The sequence below is a fragment of the Vipera ursinii genome, assembly GCF_947247035.1.
Source record: "Vipera ursinii genome assembly, chromosome: 1".
NCBI lineage: Eukaryota > Metazoa > Chordata > Lepidosauria > Squamata > Viperidae > Vipera > Vipera ursinii.
Window position 1 is genome coordinate 288,208,136 of NC_139512.1, and position 27,986 is coordinate 288,236,121.

The window sequence follows — 27,986 nt, forward strand, 5'->3', positions numbered from 1 at the left end:
GTGACATCCCATTGAAGTGTTAGTGGTACTAGCATGGCAATTCACATAGGAATTATTTCATGTGAACAAAAATAAGAGGAGTGCTAATTAATAAACTGGAAACAATATGATGGACTTGACACATTCTTAGTTACTGTGGGGAGGGTTAAGGGGATATGTTAAATCACTGCAGCAATTCCTTGTAAAGAAAATTAATTTGTATCCTAAAGTTAAATAACGGTATGGGCAGTTGTGGGGAAAAATAGGAAAAGGAAGTGCTGCCTTCAGTTCCTGAATAAAAAGAAATATAAATCTAATAAATGGATACTTCCTGTCATCTTCCTGTGAAGATGGAAACATTTCCCTTCATCAGTCCAGAGAAGCCTGGCCTTCTACCCACCACTTCCGAGAACCCTTCTCATCATCAACACTGCCCCCCCCACACACACACACCTGAGTCCACTTGCTTCTCCCTTTCCTGGCAGCTGCTGTCAGGTGCATCCAGTCAATGTGAGCTTCAGCTAGAAAGCTAACAAAAGCAAGCTTTCTTCAGGTTGACCAGAAACAGGATCTGCTCTTCTTGGGGGTGGTGGGGAGGGGAGAGAGAAGACCAAGCTTCTTGCGAGTAGAGGGAGTATCAGGAGGCCCATGTGCACCACTGACCCTAGCCAACTGAGGCCTTCTGGTCTGCAGTAGGTTTCTTCAAGCCAATGGGCATAGTCCACTGAAGCCTTCCAGGCATGGTGGGGCAGAGGAAAAGCTTCTGACAACCACAACAGGGCAAACTGGGATTGTGTCAGTGAGCAAGGCACCTACGTGGATTACATGGGCTCACTTGTGCACATAAGTCAAGAAATACCTGTATTTTCCCAGTTTGGGCAGTAGACTCCTGAATTTTTTTTTCCTTTCTCAATGTTTCTTTGCATTTCTTTTACTAAAGTTTAAGCTGTTTTTTGTTTGTTTGTTTGTTTTAATTAGGACAAAACTTCTGCTTTCTAAGTGGCTCCACTAGCTTCCTTTGTGTCTCCCCTTCAGATCAGCTGTCATCCATAAACAGGGATGGGGAAAAAGAGAAAAGATTTGTCAGGCAGGCTCAGCCACCAACTATTACAAAATGTGTGTCTGTTCTGCCCAAACCATACATAACCAGCCCTTGTCTGGGGAGTAACAGGTTTTCCTAGTGGATCACAAACTGGACAATATTATACAAACATTTCTTCAATAATTACAAAAATATTTAAAAAAAAAACAGGCTGGGCAACATTTAGTCTTGGAGAAGTAGACCATACTATTGGATGAATCAGCTGCTTCATTGTTTTTATCACATACAGAGAAGCCATTGAAAAACCTTAAGGTCAAATCCATCAGAATGACTCTGTGTTTCTATATGCAGATGGTAAATAGTATTTATTTCCTGTTCTTTTTATATTTAGAATTATAAATATAAAGCAAGTAGGGATAAAAGAAGGTATTCAGTTTGCCTCTTATTATCAGTTCTCTGGGTTCTAGAGCAAATCAAGTATCATCAACCACAATATGTTTTTTGTTTTAAAGTTGGCAAATCAGTTGTCACTATATCCCTTAGTAATCAGACTTTAAAATCTGTTACCAATCTTTATCTGGTGGGTTTCTTTCCTTGCCAATTATCCAATGTAAGGCAATGACTGTGAGATGGGTTTTAAAAAATCTTTATATAGTATTTATTCAGAGTTGAATGATTTGACTATTAAATGCAAGAATCCTTCTGTGAAACCAGGTAAGGGCAGAGAAATTAATAGAGAATACTCATAATGATTGAAAGATGTTCTTTTTTTATATATATTGTCTTGAAAACAACCAAGAGAGTTAGAAGGGTTGTTTTGGGCAAAAATGTAACAAAAATAATATACCGGTACATTGTGTTGATTAGGAAAGGCACATACAAACATTTCCATTTTTTCTCTCTTTAATTTCCTATATCATAAAAGGAAAACTCCTGTTTTTCACAACATATTTAACATCTATGTGTTTGGCCTGGGACATTTCTGTTCAACACAATTTAAAAAATTTACTCTCTGAGATGTGGAAGTAAAAATACAAAGAAATGTTTGCTACAGCTTGAATTTTACAGTATGTATTACTTTAGTTAAACAGATGCAGCTATAATTAAACAGATGTTCCCATAGGTTCGCCCATCCATCAAACAGATGGTACATTTGTCCCTTAATTGTATGCTGAACTTCTGAATGTGACTGCTATTAACACTAGAGAAATACAGAATGGTTCTGATATATTTTACTGTGCTTTGTAAAAACACACTGGTCCTTTAAAAGGTAAAAGGTAATTGCAGTTCAGTCTCCTGAAGTTTCTAACAAATTTGTATTTTAGCAAAAAATGGATCAAATCAGTAATTGCTCTGAGTGGTATCAAACTGACATTCTTTGGAAACTTTTACATAAATGCAGCCATTCTTAGGAGTCTGGCAAAAAGTCAAAAATGCTGTATTGTGGCCAGATTTGCATACTAAATTTGTGAACAGAGTTGTACAAAGGATTTACTTGTTTAAGAAATAACACTGGCTAATATATGTCTTTCAGCAACAGCCAGAATTTAGGTGTGAAATTTGGATAGAAATATGTGAGTTCATGGATTTAGAAGTTAAGTATGCTGTTTGCTGGATATGACACATCCATTTTCTCTTTTAATGGCATTTAGATTCTTTATTTCAGCTTGAATAAACAGTTGCGTCATATGATCACATTACTGAACAAAAATAAAGAAAAGGCTGTTTGGGGCTATTTTCAAAGAGTTTATTCTTCAAAGCTGAATTATCCGTCACAGCTATTTTTAAAAAGACAGAATCTGGGGATGGCAAGAAAGAACATGTTTAGTCATTGAGGCTATTCTTTAAATATTCTTCTGGTTCTTTATGAGGGGAAGAAATGTAACACATTCAGTGAAAAATGAGGAAGTTATACTTTCATATGCATTATATTATCCGCTCACATAAACTTTAACATATTGACATGTTCAAATCCGCTCTTAGGAAAACAACTTGCTGTGGAGTCAGTGCTGTAGAAAGATTTTTGACTTCCGCTTGTTACATAAACCAGCATTGTACAATATTGCCATTTCCTTGGAAATTGTCCAAGGAAAGCATCTGCCCTCAGTCTATTCAGTCTCTTAAAACAACACGTGGAATGAGAATAAAACTCAATGGACCTGAGGGTAGCCCAGCATCCTCTGAGGGGAAGATTATAACCAAATGAACTTTTAAAATCCTAAATATTCTATATTAAGCTTTGGCTTGTGGTCTCTTGTAGTAGCCATTTGAAGATACTCCTTTACATCCTATATTGAAGGAAAGGACTACTAAAGAGCTTTGCACAAACCCTATTTTCTGTGTGGGGGGGGAAACTCTTCTTCACTGAAATTGAATTATGCTTTATTGCAGACATGTCAAACACAAGGCCCGGGGGCCGGATGCGGCCCTCGAAGTGGTTTCATGTGGCCCACAAAGCCATCCTGGAAACAGTGAGGGAACGGCCCCCATTGCCTTGGCCCTGGCCCAGAGACCCTCCTTCTGCCAGAGACCCTCAGATCTGTCTGACTCCTGCCCAGGCCCCCATAGGCACCCTTGATGTGAACGATGTAGAGCTGGCCATGCCCATCCAGTAGGCCATACGCACTCTAGCCACGCCCACCCAGTAGGCCACGCCCACCCAGGCCATACCCACCTGGCCCCCTGAGGGCAACCGCAATGCTGATGCGGCCCTCAATGAAATTGAGTTTGACACCCCTGCTTTATTGTAACCATGGCCATCACTTACAGTGCAAAACCTAGAAGTGGAACATCTTGGTATCTGCTCCACATAGCATCCAGTTTTTCCCACTGTATTTTTATTTGATGGAGAATCTTCTTGTAACTTTTGGTATGATATAATGGCATGGGATTTTTTGTTTGATTTATTTAAAAAGTTTGAAAAAGTACAATAATGACTTGCTGTATCAAGTTAAATGGCCATGTCGAATTTTACCAGGTATAAACCATATTTTCTGATTATGTTGAAAGACAGTAAAAAGGTACATAGAGCATGATGGATAAATGTGAGAATAAAGGGAGAAATCTTGAAATTGCTTTTTTATTTTGAGAGAAATTCAAAGGAGTTTAAATATGAAACTATTCAAGAGAAAGACTTATAAATTTGTGGAAGTCTGGTTTCTGTCTTCTTTAACATGTGGCTGACTTCAACAATGCTGTTCAGATTATTGAATTTAGTTCATTGACTGTATGATTTTATTAAGATTGATATCATATAACTACAGATCAGAGGACTTCTGCAAATCATCAAATAAAAGAATTACACCTGTAAGAGTTTATTTATTTATTTTATTTTATTTTAATTCCATTTATATCCCACCCTTCTCCGAAGACTCAGGGCGGCTTACAAGTTTAGCAGTAGCCTTCATTCTGTGTATATGCCTGCTTATTAGGGCTTTCACACACACCCCCAAGCGGCATTATTACAAAGTCAGCTTAATTGCCCCCAACAATCTGGGTCCTCATTTTACCTACCTCGGAAGGATGGAAGGCTGAGTCAACCTTGAGCCTGGAGGGATGCGAACCTGCACTAATTGCAGGCAGCTGGTGTTACTTAAGGAGGCATTAGCCCACTGCTCCACCAAGGCTCTTTGTGCAGAAGAAGAAAATAAACACACAAAATTATGATTAATTCAGAATGAATTAGGCAAATGAGATTCTTTACATAAAAAGAGTAAGTTTAAGTTAAGTTTATTGAATTTCTATAACGCCCTTTTCCCATAGGACTCAGGGCGGTTTACAAAGTATTTAAAAACATCAATACAATACAAAAGTTAAAAACAGTTTAAAATAATTAAATTTGATCCCTGAAAAATATAAAACCCCAATTAAAAACTCTCAGCCTGGGCCGGAAAGCTCAAAGAGCCAGGTCTTCAGGTCCCGGTGGAATGACCGAAGGTCGGGGGCAGTCCTAAGCTCCACGGGCAGCTGGTTCCAAAGGGCAGGCACACCCACTGAGAAGGCCCTCCCCCGGGGAGTTATCCGCCGGCAGTCTTTTACCAGCGGCACCCTGAGAAGGCCCTCCATGTGGGAGCGCACAGGACGAAGGGAGCCATGTATTATATATGTTAGTTATAAAAGCCAAAGCTTTATTTTTATAGATATTTATTTTATAGATATTGGCTGTGAACATTTCATTATAATGTACATATCTTGCATGATAAACGTCAGTCTCTAATTGGGGGACAAAACTCCCTATCCAAAGCCCTGAACTCAATAGACAATGCTGAAACTAAGCTTGATGGACCAATGGTATAACTTGTTCTTGTGTTGTTGCTTTTCTTGGTATTATTCTATATTGCCTTTCTACTAATATAAATGTCAATGGTTAGCAAAAAAACAACACTAACTGGATTACACTAACACAAGACAGCAGACAACTGAGGGCAAATCACACTATATGCACATTCCAATTAGTGGTGAGATTCAAATATGTGAACAACCAGTTCTCTGTGTGGATGCTGCTTCCAGAAGTCCATTCTGGGCCTGGGCAACAAAAAATTAGCTACCGGTTCCGGTAGCCGAAGTGGTGCAAACTAGCTGAATCCCACCACTGATTCCAATTCAATTTGATTCAGGTGACCCTGAGGGCACAGCTAAACCCCCCAAGTGGCTTTAAATTCTCTCAGAGAGAGTGCTAATGATCACATGATTGCAAAGAAATAAAATCTTCCCACCCCACCCTCCATCCTATGAGAATCTATCCTTCCATCTGCCCAGCATCCAGTCTTAACTGTCAGTACCTATCCTTCCATCCTCCCATCAGAACTGATGAAGCTTCTTGGATGAGAAGCAAAACATTTTCTTCTTCTTCCTCAAGGGAAAAAAAACAGTCCAGTTACCTTTTGAAAAATGTACCTTTGAATCATTCCAAAACAGTTAACAGATGGGCTCATCCAACATCTTAGTTTTTGACAGTTTTTTAAGACCTTACCTTAGAAAAGACCAATATAAATATAGACGTTTGGCTCATAGTGATTTCAGTTTTACTTCTGATTATTGGTTTTATTCTGCTTATCATTTGCATTTTTAATTCCTATAAGCCACCCAAATGTTATGTGCATAGAACTAAAGGAAAAAATAATAATAAATAAAACCCTTGCTAAGAGAGCTTCTTGTATTTATATAATTCAAGGACACTCTATGAACCAAGGCCTATAAATATCTGCAGGTCAAACCCAAAGTGATTATTGAGGGGAAAGAATGAAGTATTACCATGAAAAACTGCCCTAAGAGCTTTTGAGAATTAGTTAATTCTTACCTATAAAGCCCTACATGGCTTAGGCCTGCGATATTTGCAGGACTGTCTGCTGCCAGGAACGTTTTCCCATCAACCTGTGCGCTCACACAGAGAGGGCCTCCTCAGGGTGCCGTCGGCCAGACAATGTTGGCTGGCGACTCCCAGGGGGAGGGCCTTCTCTGTTGGGGCACCTGCTTGGTGGAATCAACTCCCCCGGGAGCTCTGGATGGCCCTAGACCTTTGGTCCTTTCGCCGTGACCTTAAGACATATCTTTTCCAACAGGCAGACCTGGACTGATGATAATGGGGTTTTTAATTATGATTTTAAATGTTTTTATTGGTTTTAGTGGGACTTTGACACAATTTAATTCTTTTTTAATATTTGTATTCATTTGTATTTTATTGTTGTTAGCTGCCCTGAGTCCTTCAGGAGATAGGGCGGCATACAAGTCTCATTATAGATAGATAGATAGATAGATAGATAGATAGATAGATAGATAGATAGATAGATAGATAGATAGATAGATAATAGATAGATAGATAGATAGATACAGCAATAGCCATCAGATACAGTAAAATTTAGTATTGGGATCTAACATCAGTGTAACTGCAGAGATTTATTTACTACTTTGCAACCAAAATAATTATCATTGTTTAGCTGGCAAGGAATTATTCTTAATTTCTTATGAATATGTACTTCTGACAGTGCAGGACACTTCAAATACAAGAGAAATATAAAAGCTCTTTGTGTGAGAGAGGTTTAAGATGCTAATTTACATGGTAATTGCAATCATCTCTTGATGTTATAAATATCTGTATGGCTGTTCTGTTAGTACATGGAATGAATTACCAGAAAAGAATTGCTCCTTATACGGTCTAATAAAAAGGAAGTAAGCAAAGTAATATATTGAAGCAAAACTTGAAATGGACAGCTTGAGAATAGGATTTTCCTAATTCAGTGCAATTGCTATTGGTTATTACAAGAATTGTCTCAGATTAGTTGATTAAATGCCATTAATTCCATGTCCACTTTTAGTGACTGTATAGACCAGACATGTCAAACACAAGGCCCGGGGGCCGGATCCGGCCCGCGAAGTGGTTTCATGCGACCCGCGAAGCCATCCTGGAAACAGTGAGGGAACAGTCCCCACTGCCTTGGCCCTGGCCCAGAGACCCTCCTTCTGCCAGAGACCCTCAGATATGTCCCACTCCTGCCCAGGCCCCAATAGGCACCCTTGATGCCAACGATGTAGAGCTGGCCACGCCCACCCAGTAGGCCATATGCAGTCTAGCCACACCCACCCAGTAGGCCACGCCCACCCAGGGCACACCCACCCAGCCCCCTGAGGGCAACCACCATGCTGATGCGGCCCTCAATGAAATTGAGTTTGACACCCCTGGTATAGACATACTTTCTCCAAGTCAATATGCCAACAATCTAGCTGTCTAGGTTTCTTCAGTAGTACATTAATTGCCTTGTAATGAATCCATTCATCTTGCTGTTAGGTGTACTTTTTTATTTTCTTCCACTTTTCCCAACATTATGAAGTTTTCAAGGATTGAGACTTCAGGTAATATAATCAAAGTATGATAGTCTGAGCCTGATAATTTGTGCCTTGACTGAGAACTTTGGACTGATTTGTTTTAAAAACTATTTATTTGTTTTTTCTGGTTGTGCTTGGTATACTTCAAAACATTTGTATTAAGAGGCTGGCAGGCTCTCTGGACCAAATATCTTTTCTGCTTTCTTGTACCTTTTTTGACAGCTTCTATGTATTAGTGCTATATTGAATTTATGTGCACATGCAAGCATAAATTGAACTTTCTGCTGTTTTTCCAGCAAAATCAGACTAATCCATTTGGGTAAATTGAGGTTTATTTATAAAAAGATCGGCAGACTGGCAAGTTAGCAGGAACCACATCATGTTTCCTGGGGGGAGGCTCAAGAATGTCATTTGTTATTTTTGCACTTTTAAACCAACACATCTGATTCATTTTCCTAGATTAGTAGGTAGGTTAGAGAACTTTGTCAGATTTTGCTGCTCAAAATCCTCCAACATTTGTGCATATTTTTTTTTAAAAAAATATTTATTTTACTACTTATTAATTAATCTAACTTATATGGTCATCTAACTGGACAGTACAAGACAGTGCATCTATTTAAGCACACATATTTTTAAATGTTGCTTTTTGTTAAGATGGTCAAGGGCAGGGGTAGGCAACCTCGGCTCTTTTATGACTCATGGACTTCGACTTCCAGAATTCCTGAGTCAGATATGCTGACTCAGGAATTCTGGGAGTTAAAGTCTATGAGTCATAAAAGAGCCAAGGTTGCCTACCCCTGGTCAAGGGCAATGAAGTTAGATATATCATTATATGTCAATTTAAACAGTTCAAGTTCATCGAGAGCTAAAATCCTGGCAGAATTCTATTGCAGTGCAGAAAAGGCATCCTCTGGTAAGTTGTTGCTACCATCCAACTGCTCACTTCTAATCATACTCTTAAGAGCTTGGTAAGCTCAGAAAATGGCTGGCCAGTAGAAGAAAGTTGCCCCCTATAAGAACAGTAATATTTTGTGATAATTATACTTAACTTCTTTCTCTTCTTCCCCCACATTTCACTGCCAGGAAAAACTTTTGGGAATGTGTCTATAAATAAGCTTGATGCTTCTTCCAATAAATCTTCCCAGATAAGCGGTAGGTTATAGGTTAAATGCTATTTTACATTTAAGAATTTATCATTGTAATGAAGAATTTAAGTCTTAGTACCCTGTGAGCTGGCAGAAATTTAATTAAGTTATGAAAAGACAACGCTATTTGCTGAGCATTCACATCACAGCGCAGCAAGCTATGGAATAGCTTGTACCAGTAGCTAATATAATCCTCCAGTCTACATCCATGTGCCCATGATGCATGCAAGAGATATAACTGAAGTGAAGGACCCCCACATGGATGATGCAGCAGCCTTAGATCCCCAAATTTAGTACTTAACTCTCTGAAGTTGCTTCTCTTAAAGTAGCACATATTGTACCAAAATGGCCTATCCAAATCCAAGAAGGTGTTATCTGAATCATAGTGGGGCGATGGTGTTGATGCTTATCAAATGGAAGCTATTTGAAGAGGGGCTGTATTCACATGTAGTATCTGAAGAGTTATAGATAATATTTTCTACCTGTCAGATTGTGTGCTTCACAGATGATGATAACTCTAGCCTTCATTCATTCACTTTTCCTTTTCCTTCAGGGCGAACTCTGCTAGAAAAGCTCTCCAGTCAGCAGGAGAATGCACCCCAAGAAGAAGCAGAGAAGCTTTGTTCTTGGATCATTGCAATGGGTCTTTTGCTCCCCTTCAGTGACTGCTTCAGAGAGCCAAGTAGTCAGAATGCACAACAAAGTGCACCAGCGTTTGATGTAAGCCATACCTTAAACTCTTGTTTCTATTTAAGAGATTTTATGACAATTTGCTCTTTTTTTCACATTTCCTTAAGTAACTCTTAAGCTATTCATTTTGGGTTGTCATTTAAATGTCTATAAGATACCCTATTTTTTAAATTTTTATTTTGTACTATCTACTCCTACTTGAAACCAACGTAGTTTTTTTCCAGCACAAATAGTCCTTGACTCACAACTGTAACTGAGCCTGGAATTAGAGTTGTAAGGTGTTATTATTGCATGTTGAGACATCATACGATCAGACCTGATTTTTTGACATTTTTATAGCAGTCTTTAAGCAAATGCCACAATAGTTAAACAAGTGCTGTGATTATTAAGCAAATCCATTTTCAAAAATGGGTGTTTTTGTGAAAAACCAGAAGTAAACACCAGAAACTAGCAAAAAATGTCACAGATCATGGTTACATAACTGCAGGATGTAACAAACAATCAGAAAAGGTGACTCAGCTGCCAAGTAGCCCAAAATGCAATTATAAAATTATTTTATAATTTTATAAAATAAAATAAATAAATAAACTTGACTACTGATACCAGTATGTGTGTCTGTGCAGCTGTCGCAAATTTGGAAATGGATCCTAAATAGTTCTGGGGAGGTCCATCCTATCTTCAAAAGTTCACTAAGTGACTAGACAAAAGTTGAGGACCAACTGTATATTAATGTATACTAATGTATATTATTGATTGATTGATTGATTGATTGATTGATTAGATATGCCATCAAACAAGGGTCAACTTTACCAATCACAAAAATAGGTTTTCTCCAGGATGATCTGCTCCCAAGCCTTTCCCACCATTCTAGACTTTTCCAAGAAGTTAGGTCTTTGTATAATGTATCCGAAGTAGGATAATTTGAGCCTAGTCATTTGTTCCTTAAATAAGAATACAATTATCCATTTGTTTGTTTTCTTGGTTATCCGTGGTATGCTTGGCAGTTTTCTCCAACAGCAGCATTCAAAAGCTTCAATGCTGTTTCTATCCTGCTTCTTCAGAGTCCAATTTCCATTTCCATAGGAAATTGTTGCCTGCACAATTTTGATCTTTGAAGGGATAGACACATAACACATAACTTGTATCTTCTAGAGGTCTCTGAACTTCTTTGTTAAGTTCTTTCCTAAGATCTTTATCTTTCTTGGCTTGGGCTTCTTATCTTGGCAATTTCTACAATTTGTTCTAACATCCAATCTGCTTTCTCCTCTTTCAGCAGTCTCTCTTTATATTCATAAAATTTCATTCCATAGTTTCTCTGGTTCACCATTATTGACATACGGGACCAAGTGATCCTTTATGTTTTCCTTGAAAGGGATAGGTATATGCTCCAGTAGGTATATACTGTGGAAACTGGTTGGCTTCCTTCTGCTTTAGTTTTATCTGGAACTTGGACATGAGCAATTTGTAACCTGTTCCATAGTCAGCCCCTGCCCATATCTTAGTTGTTACAGTTAATCTGATTTCTGTGGACTTTGTCTGGTGTTGTCCATGTATAGTTATGTTTAAAAACAGTGTTAGCAAGAAATTGGCAGATATTAACAAATTGTTCTTCTGCTTTATTTCATGTTCCTAGGCCATGCAGTCAATTATATTTAGTAAATTACTTAATAAGTAATAAATAATTACTTAATAATTAAATGGAAAAAAATAATTATAAAGTAAAGATTACAGACATATCTGAGGCTATCACAACATTTTGCAGTGGTACCTCTCAATGCACTCCTTTTAGAAATCTCCTTAGATGTTATTTCAGGTAAAATGAGGTTTGGTAGTAGGTGTTGTAGTAGTAGTAGTAATAGTAGTAATAGTAGTAGTAGTAGTAGTAGTAGTAGTAGTAGAAGAAGAAGAAGAAGAAGAAGAAGAAGAAGAAGAAGAAGAAGAAGAAGAAGAAGAAGAAGAGGAGGAGGAGGAGGAGGAGGAGGAGGAGGAGGAGGAGGAGGAGGAGGAGGAGGAGGAGGAGGAGGAGGAGGAATACAAGACCAGGCTCTGTCATCAACCAGTCAATTTTACTTATAACATAGATTCCCAGATATATACATCTGTGCCATCTGTTAATACAAATAGAACAAATCAAGACATATTTGTAGAAAATGCCCTACGAAAAGCAGTCTGTATGTGCACACCAAACTTTATTACATGAATTCAAGCTCAAAAACCAACCATAGCTGGCACAGAGAAGTTTTTTTAAGTTATTACATTTGGCAGCAGGTGTCTATGGGTTCTGTTCATATTTTTAGGTCTATTTCATGTTGAAATCCTATAATGTGCTGGGAGATGAAGGCACATTTCTTTTTTGAAAGGCAACCTGAATCTCAGGATCCATGTGGTGTGCTCACATTCTGCATTCCTGCCTGAGAGACACATACGTGAGTCATGGTATTCTCCTTCTAATAGGGGATTTTATTGACAGGAACCTGTGACTCATCCCAGTTTCCCTGTCAGCTGAGTCACTGGCAGACTCTGAGTATTATCCAAGAGACTTCATGTCTAAGGAACAGCATCCACTTTTCTGAACATTGAGCAAGAAACTATCAGTGTTATGCACGTTGAAGGTTTATGTCCAATTGCTTGCAATAAGAACAAGTCTGCAGCAAGAGCATGTCTGTTATCTTGCCTTTCTTTGCTCACAAATAGCATGGAATGGAACTTTCTGGATATGTCAAACCACCGTACAGTACTTAGGCCAATGTAGGCCCATGCCTATTTAGGGTTCTGTTCTAATATTTTGAAATATTTCCTTACTTTGGAGATAAGCTGGGATATTCTGAGATACTTGATTTTGCAAAACTTCATTCTACTCTCAGTTTGCATTCTTTATATTAGGTATCAAAACAAATTTTGGGAAGGCTTTGTGAAGTAAACATTTTAGTAGAATGCACTGCTAAATTTTTCTGAAAGGAAAACCTATTATTTATTAATCAAAAATAAATGTTTAAAAAATCAGGGAGGCTTTTTGGAAATGACATTGTTCTTCTGTTATACCTGGCACTTTTTATTATTAAAAAAAGAACTGGAAAATATTCAAGAAAATTCAAAGCAAAAGAAGAGAAAATAGAATTTCTGTAATATCTGTCCTTTAATTTCTCATAGTACTTTATATTTCCTTCCTTCCTTCCTTCCTTCCTTCCTTCCTTCCTTCCTTCCTTCCTTCCTTCCTTCCTTCCTTCCTTCCTTCCTTCCTATTGCTGACTAAAAGTCATTGTAAGTTCCTTGCAACTGTTTCAAGTGATTAAGTTTGAATTGACTTAATTCAATTTTTATCACGTTAAAATTTTAACTCTTAAATTTTCCTTGTTTGGGGATTTTCCAAGAGCTGATAGCTGTTGTGAACAGAGAGTGCGATGAGTTAAAATATCTATGTTGATGCTAACTGCGCAGTAAGATTTTAGTTGCTACTTACTTATTCATAAGATGAGTCTGCCTACGTCAGTATAGAAACAAACAAGATAACAGCAGTCCTATAATTCAGCTTGGAGGGCTCATCTGGTTTGCTCTTAATGTAAGTACTCTACGGTTTTAACTGATAACATTGTAGTTAACAATGAAATTTCCTATCAATAGGAAGTAACTGTTTTGTAAACTAGAACAGAGGTAGATCTCTGAGAAAATTAGAACTGTTTGGGTAAATGTAATGGGAGAAAGCAGTAGCTGTATTGATTTGAAACTGGATGCACTCTTCAGATTCTGCAGGCAAATACTGTGCCTCGCCCTTCTAAGATAGCTCTGCAGTTTTAAACCAGAAGTAGACATCATTGTGAAAGAGGATATATTATATACATTTTGTCAGCAGCTGTTTACTGAGCAATTAACTTGCAAGGCTAGTCTGCTTAATAACAGATGAAAAGTTTGTATAGTTATAATTATTGTGTTATTATTGTTATCGAAAGTTTTAAAGAAAAACTGGATGGTTCATATATATTCAGTAAATTGTCAGTAACAGTACAGACCTTTTTTTCCCCTTGTAAACCAAAATGACTTCTGCAGAGATATTCAAAGGTAAACTTCTGTCTGATTTATCAAGATAAAGAACGGAAAGGAAGACATAATATATAAATTTCATAGTTAAATTTACAATTTAAGGCTATATAAAAATATACCATAGCTATATTGTATTAAGAATTAATAGTTTTATTTATTTATTTATTTTCAGCAGCTATGCGGGATTTTGTTTCCAAAACTTTTTGGGTGCACGAGCATGAAAGAGGTTTTACAAAGTATAAAGGTTACCATTTCCAAATACCTGCCAGTGCTGCTGGGCAAGGAAAATAGAAATGGGCTATCATGTGAATTTCAAAGATGACTTTATAATTTCTTCCCAATTAATCCCAGATTAATTTATATAACCCTTTAAGATATCCCAAATGCAGGATTGTAAAAAGGGAGTTTTTTAAAGATAAATTTGAATATAATTTCAACTGATCTTTCCTTTCTAGTAATCTAATATACAAGGTACTTGGGATATAACAGTCACATTTTCAGCAATTATTACAGAAATGATAATTATTACAGTTTCAATACTTTTTAAAGTACTTATAAGTTTATAAGTGCTTTACAGTTTTCAGCATTGGTAAGTTAAATTAACAAATCTTATCATGGCAGCTTCAGCAAACAAGCTGACCAATATTACACCTTAGTCTAATCTCAAATATCTGTAGGCCAAATTCTAAGATAAAGTTGTCATTCACAATTTACATGCTTTTTAAAGGACAATAAAGAGTTCATTTTAAATTTTCTGTTCCCAAGGTATTGTTCCATAGCAACATGAGGATGGCACCGTGTTTATGAACTAAATTGACTGGGCTGACAAACAACCCAAGCCAATTCCTTTAGATGCTTTTCAGTTCAGTGTATGCCATTCCATATAAAACAATTTAGTTTTAAATGTTAAGGTATAAGTCCTCTACCCTGTTCACAGGTAATTGGGATTCCCCTGAAGTCTTTCTTTGTACAAGATCAAGATAATTTTGTTTGTACAATTAAGTTCTCCAGAAATGTTGACTTAAAATATTTCATTTAATATTCTGATGTTATTTATTAGGTAGATATAAAGATTAACTTTTTAATACTTCTAATTCAGCAAATATAGAGCCAAGATTTTTCAAGAATTTTTTTTAAAAATAAATTGAAATGATTTCAAGGTTTCATGAAGTAAAATGTGAAAACAAAGTCTGGAGTAGCACTGCATTGTTAGAGAGAGATAATAGCTTTGAAAATGCATAATGTTGGTATTTTATTTTGGTCTTGAAAATACAGCAAGATCAACTTTATACTTGGGCAGCAGTCAATCAACCCACTCATTCGTCAGATTACACGGAAGGAAGATTTCCAGGGAGAACTCCATCAGTGTGGCCAGCACCAAAGCCTCCAGATGAAGAACTGAAAGTGCACCATATAAAGAAAGGTAAGTGGATACCAGGACATGGAAGTTATGGTAGTAACTACCAAATCTTTAAGCCTGTATTTAAAGCCAATGTTTCTATTAATTGGAGGTCAGAAAAAAAAGCCAATTCTATCTCAAAAGTTCTTCCTGTGAAGAGCAATATGAGGAAGGAATGCAGTGAATGCTGCTTGGAGCTTCTGAAAGTAAGGCACCACAAAAATCAAATAAAGAAAAGGTGGAAAGTAAGTTTTGTATTCACACACTCCAGATCACACAATATATTTTACATGACACTGTGAAATTATTTTCCCAAATTTCCATTATAATTTTCCACTGGGTAAACACTGTTAATTTTGAAGCTTCAGCAAAAAAAGTTCATTTTAGGGAGAAGATTGAAGGGTCTTAATAGCAATTTGCCAATTTTCATTACTTTTAAAAAAAAAAGTTTAAAATTCTTCCCGAGTTTATTTGCAAAACAACATCAACACAACAAAATAAAAACCAGTATATTTGTCACTGATGCACTGACAACCTATCAAGAAGTAACAACTTATTGGAGGGTGGTTAATGGAGGAGGGTGGAGCTGAGTTTCCCCAATCCTGTTTCACTGTTCAAACTATTGTACCTATTCGGCTCTTACTATTCATGAGCAATTGGCAAGTTTGTTTTATCTTTCTCCATTTTGATTTTATATTGATGTCCTGTTTGCCTCTAAAACTGGTAAATTGCTTGAGGTGCAGTTAGAGGCGGGACAGGGCAAAAGAGAAAAGACTTGAAGAAATGGTGAAGGAGAAAATGATGATGTAATGATGAAGGTAAAGTTGAACAGAACTTTTAAAAAATTATATATTTAAAATAATATATCAGCAGTATCCCCCTGGGTAATGGATTTTGGGGGAAATGATTTTGGCATTCTTTCTTTCTGCTTCCATTTGGAGGAATAAATGCATTTTAGAGTAATATATACAACAATGATTCAGGTAGATTAATTTCTGTGAAATGAGTGCTGTGCAGAGCAGCAAACAGGATTGAAAGTAGTGACTTTCTGCTTCAGGTTTTGTTTGTTTTTTATGATATTTTTGAAGACAAGTATTGGACTTTTTATTTCACCTTTCCACCAAGTGGTATTTTGTGTCTGGGCATCCCCATATTTAGTGGCACTCAAAGGCTTCAAAAGGTTAACTATCTCTGATATGGAGGTTGAAATCGTCATATGATTTGTCCCATGTTTGGGGCCTAGCAAGGTAATCTAAATAGTTAACAAGCATTTGACACATATCTCCCCTTGCTTCTCAAGCTAACAAAGCGAGAGAGATCCTGTGGCCTAGAGGTGAAAACAACTGCCTAATGTGCAATCAGCCCAGGTTCGAATCTCAGAAGGGTATGGCTGACTGATGAAAACTAATAAGTTTGAAATGCATATCAGTCTCCCTTAATTCTTTGTTAGCAATTTACACAAATATGAGCTGTCACCGGTGTGACTACTGCCTGTCGATGGCCTTCAGGATAGGCTGAAACAAAAAATAAAGATTTGTCCCATGTTTGGGGCCTAGCAAGGTAATCTAAATAGTTAACAAGCATTTGACATATATATATATAGGGATAGGGCCTTCTCAGTGGGAGCGCCTGCCCTCTGGAACCAGCTGCCGGTGGAGCTGAGGACTGCCCCCGACCTCCAATCATTCCGCCGGGGCCTGAAGACCTGGCTCTTTAAATTGGTTTTTAACTTTTGTATGGTTGATTTTTAACTCCCTGTAAACCGCCCTGAGTCCTCAGGGAAAGGGCGGTATATAAATGCAATAAAATAAAAATAAATTATATATATATATATATATATATATATATATATATATATATATATATAATTACACTATAAATTTTATAGAGACATTAGTTCAACCTACATTGTGCTCCTAATAGATAAATTCCCTGGGAGGCTAGATACATTTTACATGAATCTTCTCCTTTAGGATTTAAAATATTGTGCATGCAGTGGGTAATTTTTATGTGGGTGCAGGAAAAGTAACAAATTATTGTTTAAAATATTACCGTACATTTGGTTTGATACATCTTAATCTGATTGTTGGTGGATATATCATTTTTATTCTTACTTTACATCTGTTGCTGTTTTAGATTTATCATCTGGGTATCAACAATATTAACATAGCAGAGTAGACTAGACCAGAACAGAACAGAACAGAACAGAATAGAATAGGAAGGGACCTTGGAGGTCTTCTAGTCCAGCCCCCTGCTCAGGCAGGAGAACCTATACCATCTCAGACAAGTGACTGTCCAGTCTCTTGCTGAAAACCTCCATTGATGGAGTGCCCATGATTTCTGGAGGCAAGCTGTTTCAGGTGCTTTGGAGGATAAGGTGACCCCCTCTTCTTTGTGGCAGCCCCTGCTGCTTCCTTTTCTTCCTGCCCATAGTCAGTGTGTGAGGTGGATGGCTGTATAAATTGTACATACAGTATAAAAAAATATTTTAAAATAATCCTGGATAAAGGATCCTAAGAACAATCAGTACTGATTTATTCAAAATATCAAATCTAATCCCTCTCTTATCTCAAAACTAGACAAACAATATTTCTCCTTGGCATTATTTATTTATTTATTTATTTATTTATTTATTTATTTATTTATTTATTTTATTTTATTTTATTTTATTACATTTATATACCGCCCTTTCCCGAAGGACTCAGGGCGGTTTACAGGGTGATTAAAAAAACCAAGATACAAAAGTTAAAACAATTTTTTTAAAAAATATATATATATTTGCCCCTGCGTAAATAAAACCCCAGTTAAAATAAGATTAATCCTCAGCCTGGGCCAGAGAGCTCGAAGAGCCAGGTTACTTTGCTTTAATTATTAGTTAAATAAGGGGGAGTCCCATTCACACAGCTTGTTCTCATTCTTGGAAGACTTTGAGAGGGACACACCTGCAAAGTTCTCACTTTGCAAAATGAAACTTTGTTTTTATTTATTCTCCATAAACTTCATGCTCCCATGATAGTATATAGGCTTCCTGTCTTCATTTGCTGAAATTACAGTATAGTAATTAATCTGTAAGAACAGTAAAAACTTTTTGTTGGAGTTGAAGGGGAGAAAAAATATCACTGAAAAAGTTTATCTATCTTGAGACAGTTTTCATTTTGTACAGGTAAGGCTCTGGCCTATAAAGACTTTCAACCTTCCACCTGAAGTTTGCCATACCTATGTGTCAGTCTTCAAGTCAATCTTACCTCCTAGTGATTGCCTAGACAAGTCCTTGCAGTTTTCTTGACAAGGGTTGTTTTTTTTAATAGTTTGCCTTGTCCTTTTTCTAGGATTGAGAGTATGTAGGATTGAGAATGTGTGAGGGGTCCAAGGTCACCCAGCTGTTTTTGTGCCTAAGGCTCACCTGATACCTTCACTACTGTACCAGCTCGGCTCTGTACCATACCTGGGGAACTGTTTATTGAGTAATGCACCTGTGCTCCTGACAACTAGGAGCTTTTAGCTTTTGAATTGCTTTGCCCTAGAACAGCGGTAGGCAACCATGGCTCTTTTATGACTCGTGGACTATGCTGGCTCAGGAATTCTGGGAGTTGACGTCCATGAATCATAAAAGAGCCAAGGTTGCCTACCCCTGCCCTGTTTCCATTTATATTTAAAAGAAATACTCAAATGTCTTTGAGTAAATTTGTCCAGTTATCTATTTAGGCTAATTAAAGTGAAATTAATCATCTACAAATTCTTTGTATCCAAATTTGTGCATGTGTGTATATATCATACAGTATGTACCTAGGCTAGCCAGAGAACAATATTGAAAATATCAGGTTAAATGGAGTGGAACATAAAGCAAATTACATCATTGTCATCATCCTTCCTGGAATTTTTTTTCAACCTGGCAGACCATATCTACAGTATTTGTTGTTGCTTCTCCATGTACAAATTGGGTAGGTGTTGCTACACTTTTAATAGTTTTAGGAGGAGAAAAAGGAAGATCAAGATCCTCTTTTCAGTTTTATTTCTGATTTCTTTTCCCCATAGCTACTTAGACAATCAAGAGTAGCTTGGTAATACAAACTGGATTTGCTGCCCAGAATCAATTGGATTAGATGAGTGGCTATAGAAATGGAAAAAATAAATTGTTAAGAAAGAATCATACGGTATATTGATTTATCTCTTTAGCTGATATACTACACTCCATGGGCATTGTTGTTTTAAGACTGCTGTCAATGCTGCTAACATTGGATGTTCCCGCTTTGACACTTTGACAACTGATGGAAATGCAGCCATTTTCTCTTCTCCTTTTCTATGCTTTTTCTTGCTTTTAGGAATCAAGTACAGCAGGGAGGGGGGTTCAAATGAAAGCTCAGCTAGCCATAACAGTAACACTGTGATGGGAACCCAAGGACAAGCTGATAATGCTTTAGCGGGTTGAGGAGCTCAGGAGGAAGCACAAGCTTTTAACTAATTGGAGAATGTGATTTATGACAGTTTATTGAGGGTGGGAATTGTACTTTGTTACTTTGTATCTGGGGGAAGGGAATTTAGTTTTTGGGTTCAACTATGTAGTGCTGATACTTTGTTCCCCGAATAAAATGTTCTTTAAGGAAGAATTTTGCCTTGATGTTCTTTTGGTGGGTTTCATCTATCAGAACCATGACAACTGCAGTGTAGATGTTCCTGCATAGAAAGATAAAAAACCTCCTTTGTTCTTGTTAGTTGTGAAGTCATGTTCAACCCATCATGAACCCATGGACAATGTTCCTCCAGGCCTTCCTGTCCTCTACCATCTTCTGGAGTCCATTTAGGCTCACGCCTACTGCTTCAGTGACTCCATCCAGCCACCTCATTCTCTGTCATCCCCTTCTTCTCTTGCCCTCAACCTTTCCCAGCATTAGGCTCTTCTCTAGTGAGTCCTTCCTTCTCATTAAGTGGCCAAAGTATTTGAGTTTCAACTTCAGGATCTGGCCTTCTAAAGAGCAGTCAGGGTTGATCTCCTCTAGGACTGACTGGTTTGATTGCCTTGCAGTCCAAGGGACTCGCAGGAGTCTTCTCCAGCACCATAGTTCAAAGGCCTCAATTCTTTGGCACTCAGCCTTTCTTATGGTCCAACTTTCACAGCCATACATTGCAACTGGGAAGACCATAGCCTTGACTATACGCACTTTTGTTGGCAGGGTGATGTTTCTGCTTTTTAGTGTGCTGTCTAGATTTGCCATGGCTTTCCTCCCCGGGAACAACCGTCTTTTAATTTCTTGGCTGCAGTCCCCATCTGCAGTGATCTTGGAGCCCAGAAAAATAAAATCACTACCTCCATTTCTTCCCCATCTATTTACCAGGAATTGAGAGGGCCAGATGCCATGATCTTGGTTTTCTTAATGTTTAGTTTCAACCCAACTTTTGCACTCTCCTTCTTCACTCGTAACAAGAAGCTCTTTAGTTCCTCTTCACTTTCTGCCATTAGAGTGGTATCATCTGCGTATCTTAGGTTGTTGATATTTCTCCCAGCAATTTTAATTCCAACTTTTGATTCATCTAGCCCTGCCTTTCTCATGATGTACTCTGCATATAAGTTAAACAGGCAGGGTGACAGTATACAGCCTTGCCGGACTCCTTTCCCAATTTTGAACCAATCAGTGGTTCCGTGTCCAGTTCTCACTGTTGCTTCTTGACCTGCATATAGGTTTCTCAAGAGACAAATAAGATGGTCTGGTATTCCCATCTCTTTAAGAACTTGCCACAGTTTGTTGTGATCCACACAATCAATTGCTTTAGCATAGTCAATGAAGCAGAAGTAGATGTTTTTCTGGAACTCCCTAGCCTGTGCCCTGCTTCATTTTGTACTCCAAGGCCAAACTTGCCTGTTATTCTGGTTATCTTTTGGCTTCCTACTTTAGCATTCCATTCCCCCATGATGATAAGGACATCATTGTTTTGGTGTTAGTTCTATAAGATGCTGTAGGACTTCATAGAACCGGTCAATTTTATCCTCTTCAGAACCGGTGGTTGTGGCATAGACTTGGACTATTGTGATAGTAAATGGTTTGCCTTGGATTCGAACTGAGATCATTCTGTCATTTTGGGGATTGTATCCCAGTATTGCTTTTCCTACTCTTTTATTGACTATGAAGGCTACTCCATTTCTTCTGAGGGATTCTTGTCACCCATTCCTGTCCATTTTAGTTCGCTGATTCCTAAGATGTCGATGTTCAGTCTTGTCATCTCTTGTTTGACCACATCCAGCTTTTCTTGATTCATGGATCTTACATTCCAGGTTCCTATGGAGAAAAAATCTTTACAGCATCGGACTTTCCTTTCACCACCAGATACATCCACAGCAGAGCGTTCTTTCGGCTTTGGCCCAGTCGCTTCATTCTTTCTGGCACTACTAGTACTAACCCTCTGCTCTTCCCCAGTAGCATATTGGATGCCTTCCAACCTGAGGGGCTCATCTTCCAGCGTCATATCTTTTTGCCTTTTGGTACTGTCCATATGTTTTTCATGGCAAAGATACTGGAGTGGTTTGCCATTTCCTTCTCCAGTGGATCACGTTTTGTCAGAACTCTCTGCTATGACCTGTGTGGCCCTGCACGACATAGCTCATAGCTTCATTGAATTACGCAAGCCCCTTCGCCACGACAAGGCAGTAATCCATGAAGGGGAAAAAGCTCCTTACAGTCTGGGAAAATCACATGTAGCCTGAGTGTAGCTTAAATCATTAGGCAGCTAACTGCAGCAGATGCATCCCTGATAATGTCACTATAGAGCTCTCTTCTTTACCTCATTATTAAGTACTTCAGGTTTTATGGTTGTGGGAATAGTGGAGATTTTTAGAATAAGCAATGGAGTAATTTAGGATGTATGGTCTTCCATGTTAATTTATATTACTTCATCACATAAGTGTTTGATTCTGCTGTATTATTATAATAGTTTCCAAAGAAGCATATATTCTTTTATTGCAGGCAAAGGTATATATTCTTGAATTCCAAAAACTAGAATATTTGTTACAATTGTTTCTCCCTTACAGTCCCAGTCAAGCAAGATTGTGTGTTTGTTTCTTCCTGAAATAGTTATATCATTCACTCCTATCCTTCAGCCCTTGTTGCTTGGTCTTGCCCCACATCATGTAGGTCGAACTGACTTCCCTTACTCTGGGGGTTAATGATATAGATCAGCAGTCCTCGACCTTTCTGACTCTGCAGACTGAGCAGTTGTGGGCAGGAGGGGATGGTTTCACATGCGCAATCTAATCCCACACATGCACAGATGGAACTTTGTGAGCTCACCCTCCGCTTGTCCAGACCGGTTCTCAATGGGCTGAAACTGGTAGTGGGTCACGGCTGGTACTGGGCCACGGACAATGGTGGGATTCAGCCAGTTTGCACCACTTCGGCATAACTGGTAGCTAATTTTTTGTTGCCCAGGCCCAGAATGGACTTCCGGAAGCGGCATCCACACAGAGAACCAGTTGTTCACATATTTGAATCCCACCACTGCTCTTGATGCTTGGCTGAGTTTAAAAGGTTTAGCTAACATATCGGCTATATCAGTAGAACAATGCTGTAACTTTATCAGTTTATCCTTTACAGCCTCCCTGACATTGCAATACTTTATATCTACATGTTTACTTCTGCTTCTGATGCGTTCTCCCATTGCCATTTTTATACACACAACATTGTCTTCAAATATTGTAGAGTGCCTTGTACATAAATATTTATTTATTTATTTATTTATTTATTTATTTATTTATTTATTTATTTATTATTGGGACTTATATGCTGCCCTATCTCCTGAAGGACTCAGGGCGGCTAACAACAATAACATACAATAAATACAGAAGTTAAGATAAAATTAAAATTAAAGGCCCCTGTACAATAAATTAAAATTAAAATAAATTAAAAATTAGAGTTAAAAAATTAAAACCATAAATTAAAATCTTTGTCAGTCCAGGTCAGCCAGGTGGAAAAGGAGTGTTTTGAGGCCGCGGCAAAAGGACTGGAGATCTGGGGCCATCCGAAGCTCAGGGGGGAGCTGGTTCCACAGGGCTGGCGCTCCCACAGAGAAGGCCCTCCCCCTGGGGGTCGCCAGCCGACATTGTCTAGCCGATGGTACCCTGAGGAGGCCTTCTCTGTGTGAGCGTACTGGGCGATGGGAATTCGTTCCCGGCAGCAGATGGTCCTGCAAGTATTCTGGGCCTAAGCCATGTAGGGCTTTAAAGGTAAGTACCAGCACCTTAAATCTCACCCAGAGGGCAACCGGTAACCAATGCAGCTCACGCAGGAGGGGTGTAATATGGGAGTATCGGGGTGCTCCCATCACTACCCGTGCAGCCGTACTCTGCACCAGCTGAAGCCTCCGGGTGGTCTTCAAGAGCAGCCCCATGTAGAGAACATTGCAGTAATCTATACGGGAGGTAACGAGTGCGTGGGTGACTGTACATAGGGCATCTTGGTCCAGAAAGGGGTGCAACTGGCGTACCAGGTGAACCTGGGCAAATGCCCCCCAAGCCACGACTCCAATATGATCTTCAAAACTGAGTCGTGAATCCAGGAGGATGCCTAGATTGTGTGCTCTATCAACGGGAGGTAACATCTCTCCTCCTATAACCAAAGATGGAACCTCTTGGACTAAACGAGATGCCGGTATGTAAAGCCACTCAGTCTTGGCCGGGTTGAGCTGGAACCTGTTCTTTCCCATCCAAATCTGTACTGCTTCCAGGCAACGGGACATCACATCGAGGGCATCACTGGGTTGGTTCGGGGTGGAGATGAAAAGCTGGGTATCATCAGCATATTGATGATACCTCACCCTGAAGCCACGGATGATCTCACCCAGCAGCTTCATATAGATGTTGAACAGGAGAGGTGAGAGTACCGACCCCTGAGGCACCCCACAACTAAGGGGCCTAGGGGTTGACCTCTGCCCCCCTGCCATTCCTCAGACAATGCTATGAATTCAGCTTCAGCAGTTGACAGTGCTACTGAAGGTTGTTTTCTGGATTTCCATCCAATTAGAGTGCCGGCAAACAATATCACAAACCCTGAGTATGATTTTCTGTCCCGCATATCATTTGCCCAGTCACTAGAATTGTAATGATAAGTCACCAGGTGGCCTTATTCTCAATACTAGGTCCATTGCTCCTATTAAATATCTTAATATTCTTTTAATACCCAACCAGTGTTGTTGTTTGGGTGCTGATTATATTTTATAAATACAATAAGCTATATTATATCTGGCCTTGATCACTGGGATAAATACAATAAGCTACCAATAGCTGCTTGGTATACTTCTTGGTCACATTCTGTGCTGTTTTCTCTTTCTACATCATTTTGGAAGCTTGGTGTCGTAGGAGTTAATACACTGTTACATGCTAATACATCGTACATTTCTAACAGCTGTAGAAACAGTAATGATTAGAATAGAACAGAAGAGAAGAGAACAGAACAGAATAGAATAGGAGCTGGGAGAGACCCTGGAGATCTTCTGGTCCAGCCCCCTGCTCAAGTAGGAGAACCTATACCATCTCAGACAAGTGACTGTCCAGTCTCTTGCCCTCTGGTGCTTTGGTGAATAGTTTGACTCCCTCTTCTTTGTGGCATCCCCTCAAATACTGCAATACTGCTATCATGTCTCCCCTATTTCTTTTTTTCTTTAGACTAGTCAAACCAAAATCCTGCAGCCGTTCTTCGTATGTTTTACTCTCCGGGCCTTTGATCATCTTAGTTGCTCTGCTCTGAACTTTTATAAATTAGCTTATTAGTTATATTGGGCTAAGTCTTATTTTCTCTACCTTTGATATAAGTTTTGATATGGAGTGAGTTTCAGCTTCATGTATATCTCAGCCTGTGTTCATGAAGTTACATTTCTTTCTTCATAAGCTTCTTGGGATGTGTAATATTTTGAATTGTCTTTTTATAATCTGCACTACTTCAGGCAGAGGGCTATTCTCTTTCAGCTCAAACTGTCTGAAATATTGTGTTTTCATCTTGATTGGTTAAAAATTGATTTGCAAGCTTCTGTGTTCTTGGCAGCTTTGTAATGATCTCCTTTCACATGGAAGGTCTGCATGTTAATACTTACAGTTGAAAAGCAGAATTACATGTTATGCTTTTGTTGCTTTATAATAAAGTTTTATTTTGTTTATCTCTTATGAGGAAAGAGATGAGGAAAGAAAGGGCTTCCTAACAGTGAGGACAATTAACCAGTGAAACAGCTCGCCCTCAGAAATCGTGGGTGCTCCATCACTGGTTTTTAAAAACTTCCAGTGTTGGAGAATTCACCACTTCTAGAGGCAGGTTGTTCCACTCATTAATTGTTCTAACTATCAGGAAATTTCTCCTTAGTTCTAGGTTGCTTCTCTCTTTGGTTAGTTTCCATCCATTGTTTCTTGTCCTACCTTCAACTGCTTTGGAGAATAGCTTGACTCCCTCTTCTTTCTGGCAATCCCTGAGTTATTGGAACACTGCTATCATGTCACCCCTTCATTAAACTAGACATACCCAATTCCAGCAACTTTTGTTTATACCGTATGTTTTAGCCTCTAAGAATCTTCTTGTTGTAAAACTTTAATCCCTTTCTTTAACCATGTCTCATTTTCAACTATGAAAGCAGCTCCAGTTCTCACTTTTTTTATTAATCAGTACAACAGGGTTATGTCTGATGCTTGATACTTCATCAGATGACCTGGAAAAGATAATCATAAATCCCTAAAACAAAATACACTTCCTATGGGAATAATTTAAGTAAGCCATCATACTAAGGCACTAAGTCAACTCATAAATGGAAGGAAAATAATACACCTTAAAATCAAAGAAATTTATGTGTATCTAGGAGATATAAGCATTTCAAATTAGTTTGATATTTAGAAGAATAAAAAGAACTTTTATGTTTACTTCCCAATCCAGAACCTGAAGTTGTTGCCGAAGCAACAGAGACAGAAGATACAGAGATTGTTCAACAGATACAGGTATGATTTTGCTAGCGGAATACTTAACTATAATCAAACTTTCCATATTTAAACTATTATTGCTAAAGACAACACTTTATATAAGAAAACTGATATGCAAGATTAATTTTGCAGATGGTAAATGGAAAACAAATCTCTTGCAATGTGCAAAGTACAGTCCTTGGTTATATTTGTTAGCATAACATAATTTGGTTTTAAGTTTACTCTTCAGAATCGGCGATAGTGCTAGGAATATAACTTTGGGCCAAAGTCCAAGCCCAAAAGCCTGGAAGGGGCCAAACCATGCTGAAAGCAATAGGAGGTGGGATAGCAGCCTGCAGCCGAATATCAGCATGTGGGCATCTTGACTGTCCATCTCCCCCTCCCTCCTCCCCCCACCCTCCCCCATGTTTCATCAAAAGAAGGTTAGCTTCATATACTTACAGTTACAGAGTCCATTTTACTGATTTTGCGTTTGATTATTCTACTCTATGATAGCAGTGTTCATTCTCAAGGAAGTTTGCTTAGCATCAGGGTGGTAGAAACAAAGTTCACTTTTTTGTAATCCCTGTATTGTGATGTAAATGAGTTTAAATAAAAGAAATCACCCCTGCAAATGTTTATTTTAATTTCTAGTCAGGCTTAACAAGCAGTGGTGTCATTGGTTCTGTCTTTTACTCATAGCATATTCTGAAGGAGAAACTTAGAATGGCACGATGAGCAGAGAAGATAATTGGGCACACATATAGCTCGTTTTACTTTATATTCTATCAAAACAATTATGTTCTAAACCTAAACTGAAATACAGTAGCTGCCTTATCATCCAGAATGTGTTAATGGCAAAATACTTAAGTGACGAAGAGTCTAAATATGTGAATGGTAATAGATGCTAAGGCAGTGCCTATTAGGAAAAAATATTATGGATTTGGGGCAGAAAAAAGGGTCTATCTGCCATTATTAAAGCAGTCCCTCTTTCTTCCATGTCATAAGATGTTGTGTTTGTGTGATGTCCAAAGCTGCCATTTCCAATCATGCACAACCTTAGAGGGTATTCTGTATATTTCTTTCATCCATTTTATAAAGCAGATTTTAAATGAGTTCTGTCTTTGTTTGGTGCTTCCCTAAACATTTATGGGCTGTACTTGCTAACTATCTTTACTTTGGCATTACCAATTCAATATTAACAGCAACTAGCTGTATATTTGAAAATATTTACTTCTACAAGCTTTTAGCTTTTCTTTCTAGCTTTCCCATCTTTTTGGAAATGGATGAGGTAGAGTAAAAAAGAGTGCAATGTCCAATAAATCTTTATAAAGGAAATTAGTGATCAGAGATTCAGGCAGAGTTAGTTGAGATTATATTCTTGAATGTGAACATTCTAAATCTGTATATACTTGTAATATTCAGTCCTATATCTGGATACCTAAAGCTGGGCACCAGCTGGCAACATGTTTGCATAGCCAGGGCTACAATGCCAAAACACCTGTTTTGGAGATGTCAGAACTGACCATTGTCTCAACCTCATACAGCTAGGAGGGATGTTCCAGAACTTGACTCATAAGGAACCCAGGTACAAGGGCAAATCTTATAGCCCTTTTTCCTGACTCCCATGCCCTTTGGAATGCTCATCCCACAGCTGGGATATTGAGGAAAAAGGAAATTGATATTTGTATTTACACTTATTGGAGAAAAAAAGGGGATTACAAGTGAGTAAACAGGCACACAATGGGGAAGACACATTGAAAGGAATGCTATAGTGATGAGCCATTTAGGGGGAAAAGAAAAGTCTTTAGTGTGAAACTGATTAGGAATTTGTCAGTTTTAGGCATAGCTGCCGCCTGCAGTAAATTCTAATCAACCAGTTAAGATCATAGAGCTGAACTTGTTAACTTGCAGCTAACACTTTTTAGGAATACACTGGGCTGCAGAAAA

The 27,986-nt window shown here is 38.3% G+C and overlaps 1 protein-coding gene across 1 annotated transcript in view; it reads left to right on the forward strand.

The window, feature by feature from the left end:
• FMN2 (formin 2) overlaps positions 1 to 27,986 on the forward strand; it is a gene marked incomplete at its 5' end in the record, with an annotated part of 185,795 nt that overhangs the window by 12,073 nt on the left and 145,736 nt on the right. Inside the window, 3 exons of the mRNA XM_083348703.1 lie at positions 9,542 to 9,708; positions 14,992 to 15,139; positions 26,014 to 26,075. Of these exons, the coding sequence (XP_083204829.1) occupies positions 9,542 to 9,708; positions 14,992 to 15,139; positions 26,014 to 26,075 (377 nt within the window). The remainder of the gene's footprint in view (positions 1 to 9,541; positions 9,709 to 14,991; positions 15,140 to 26,013; positions 26,076 to 27,986) is intronic.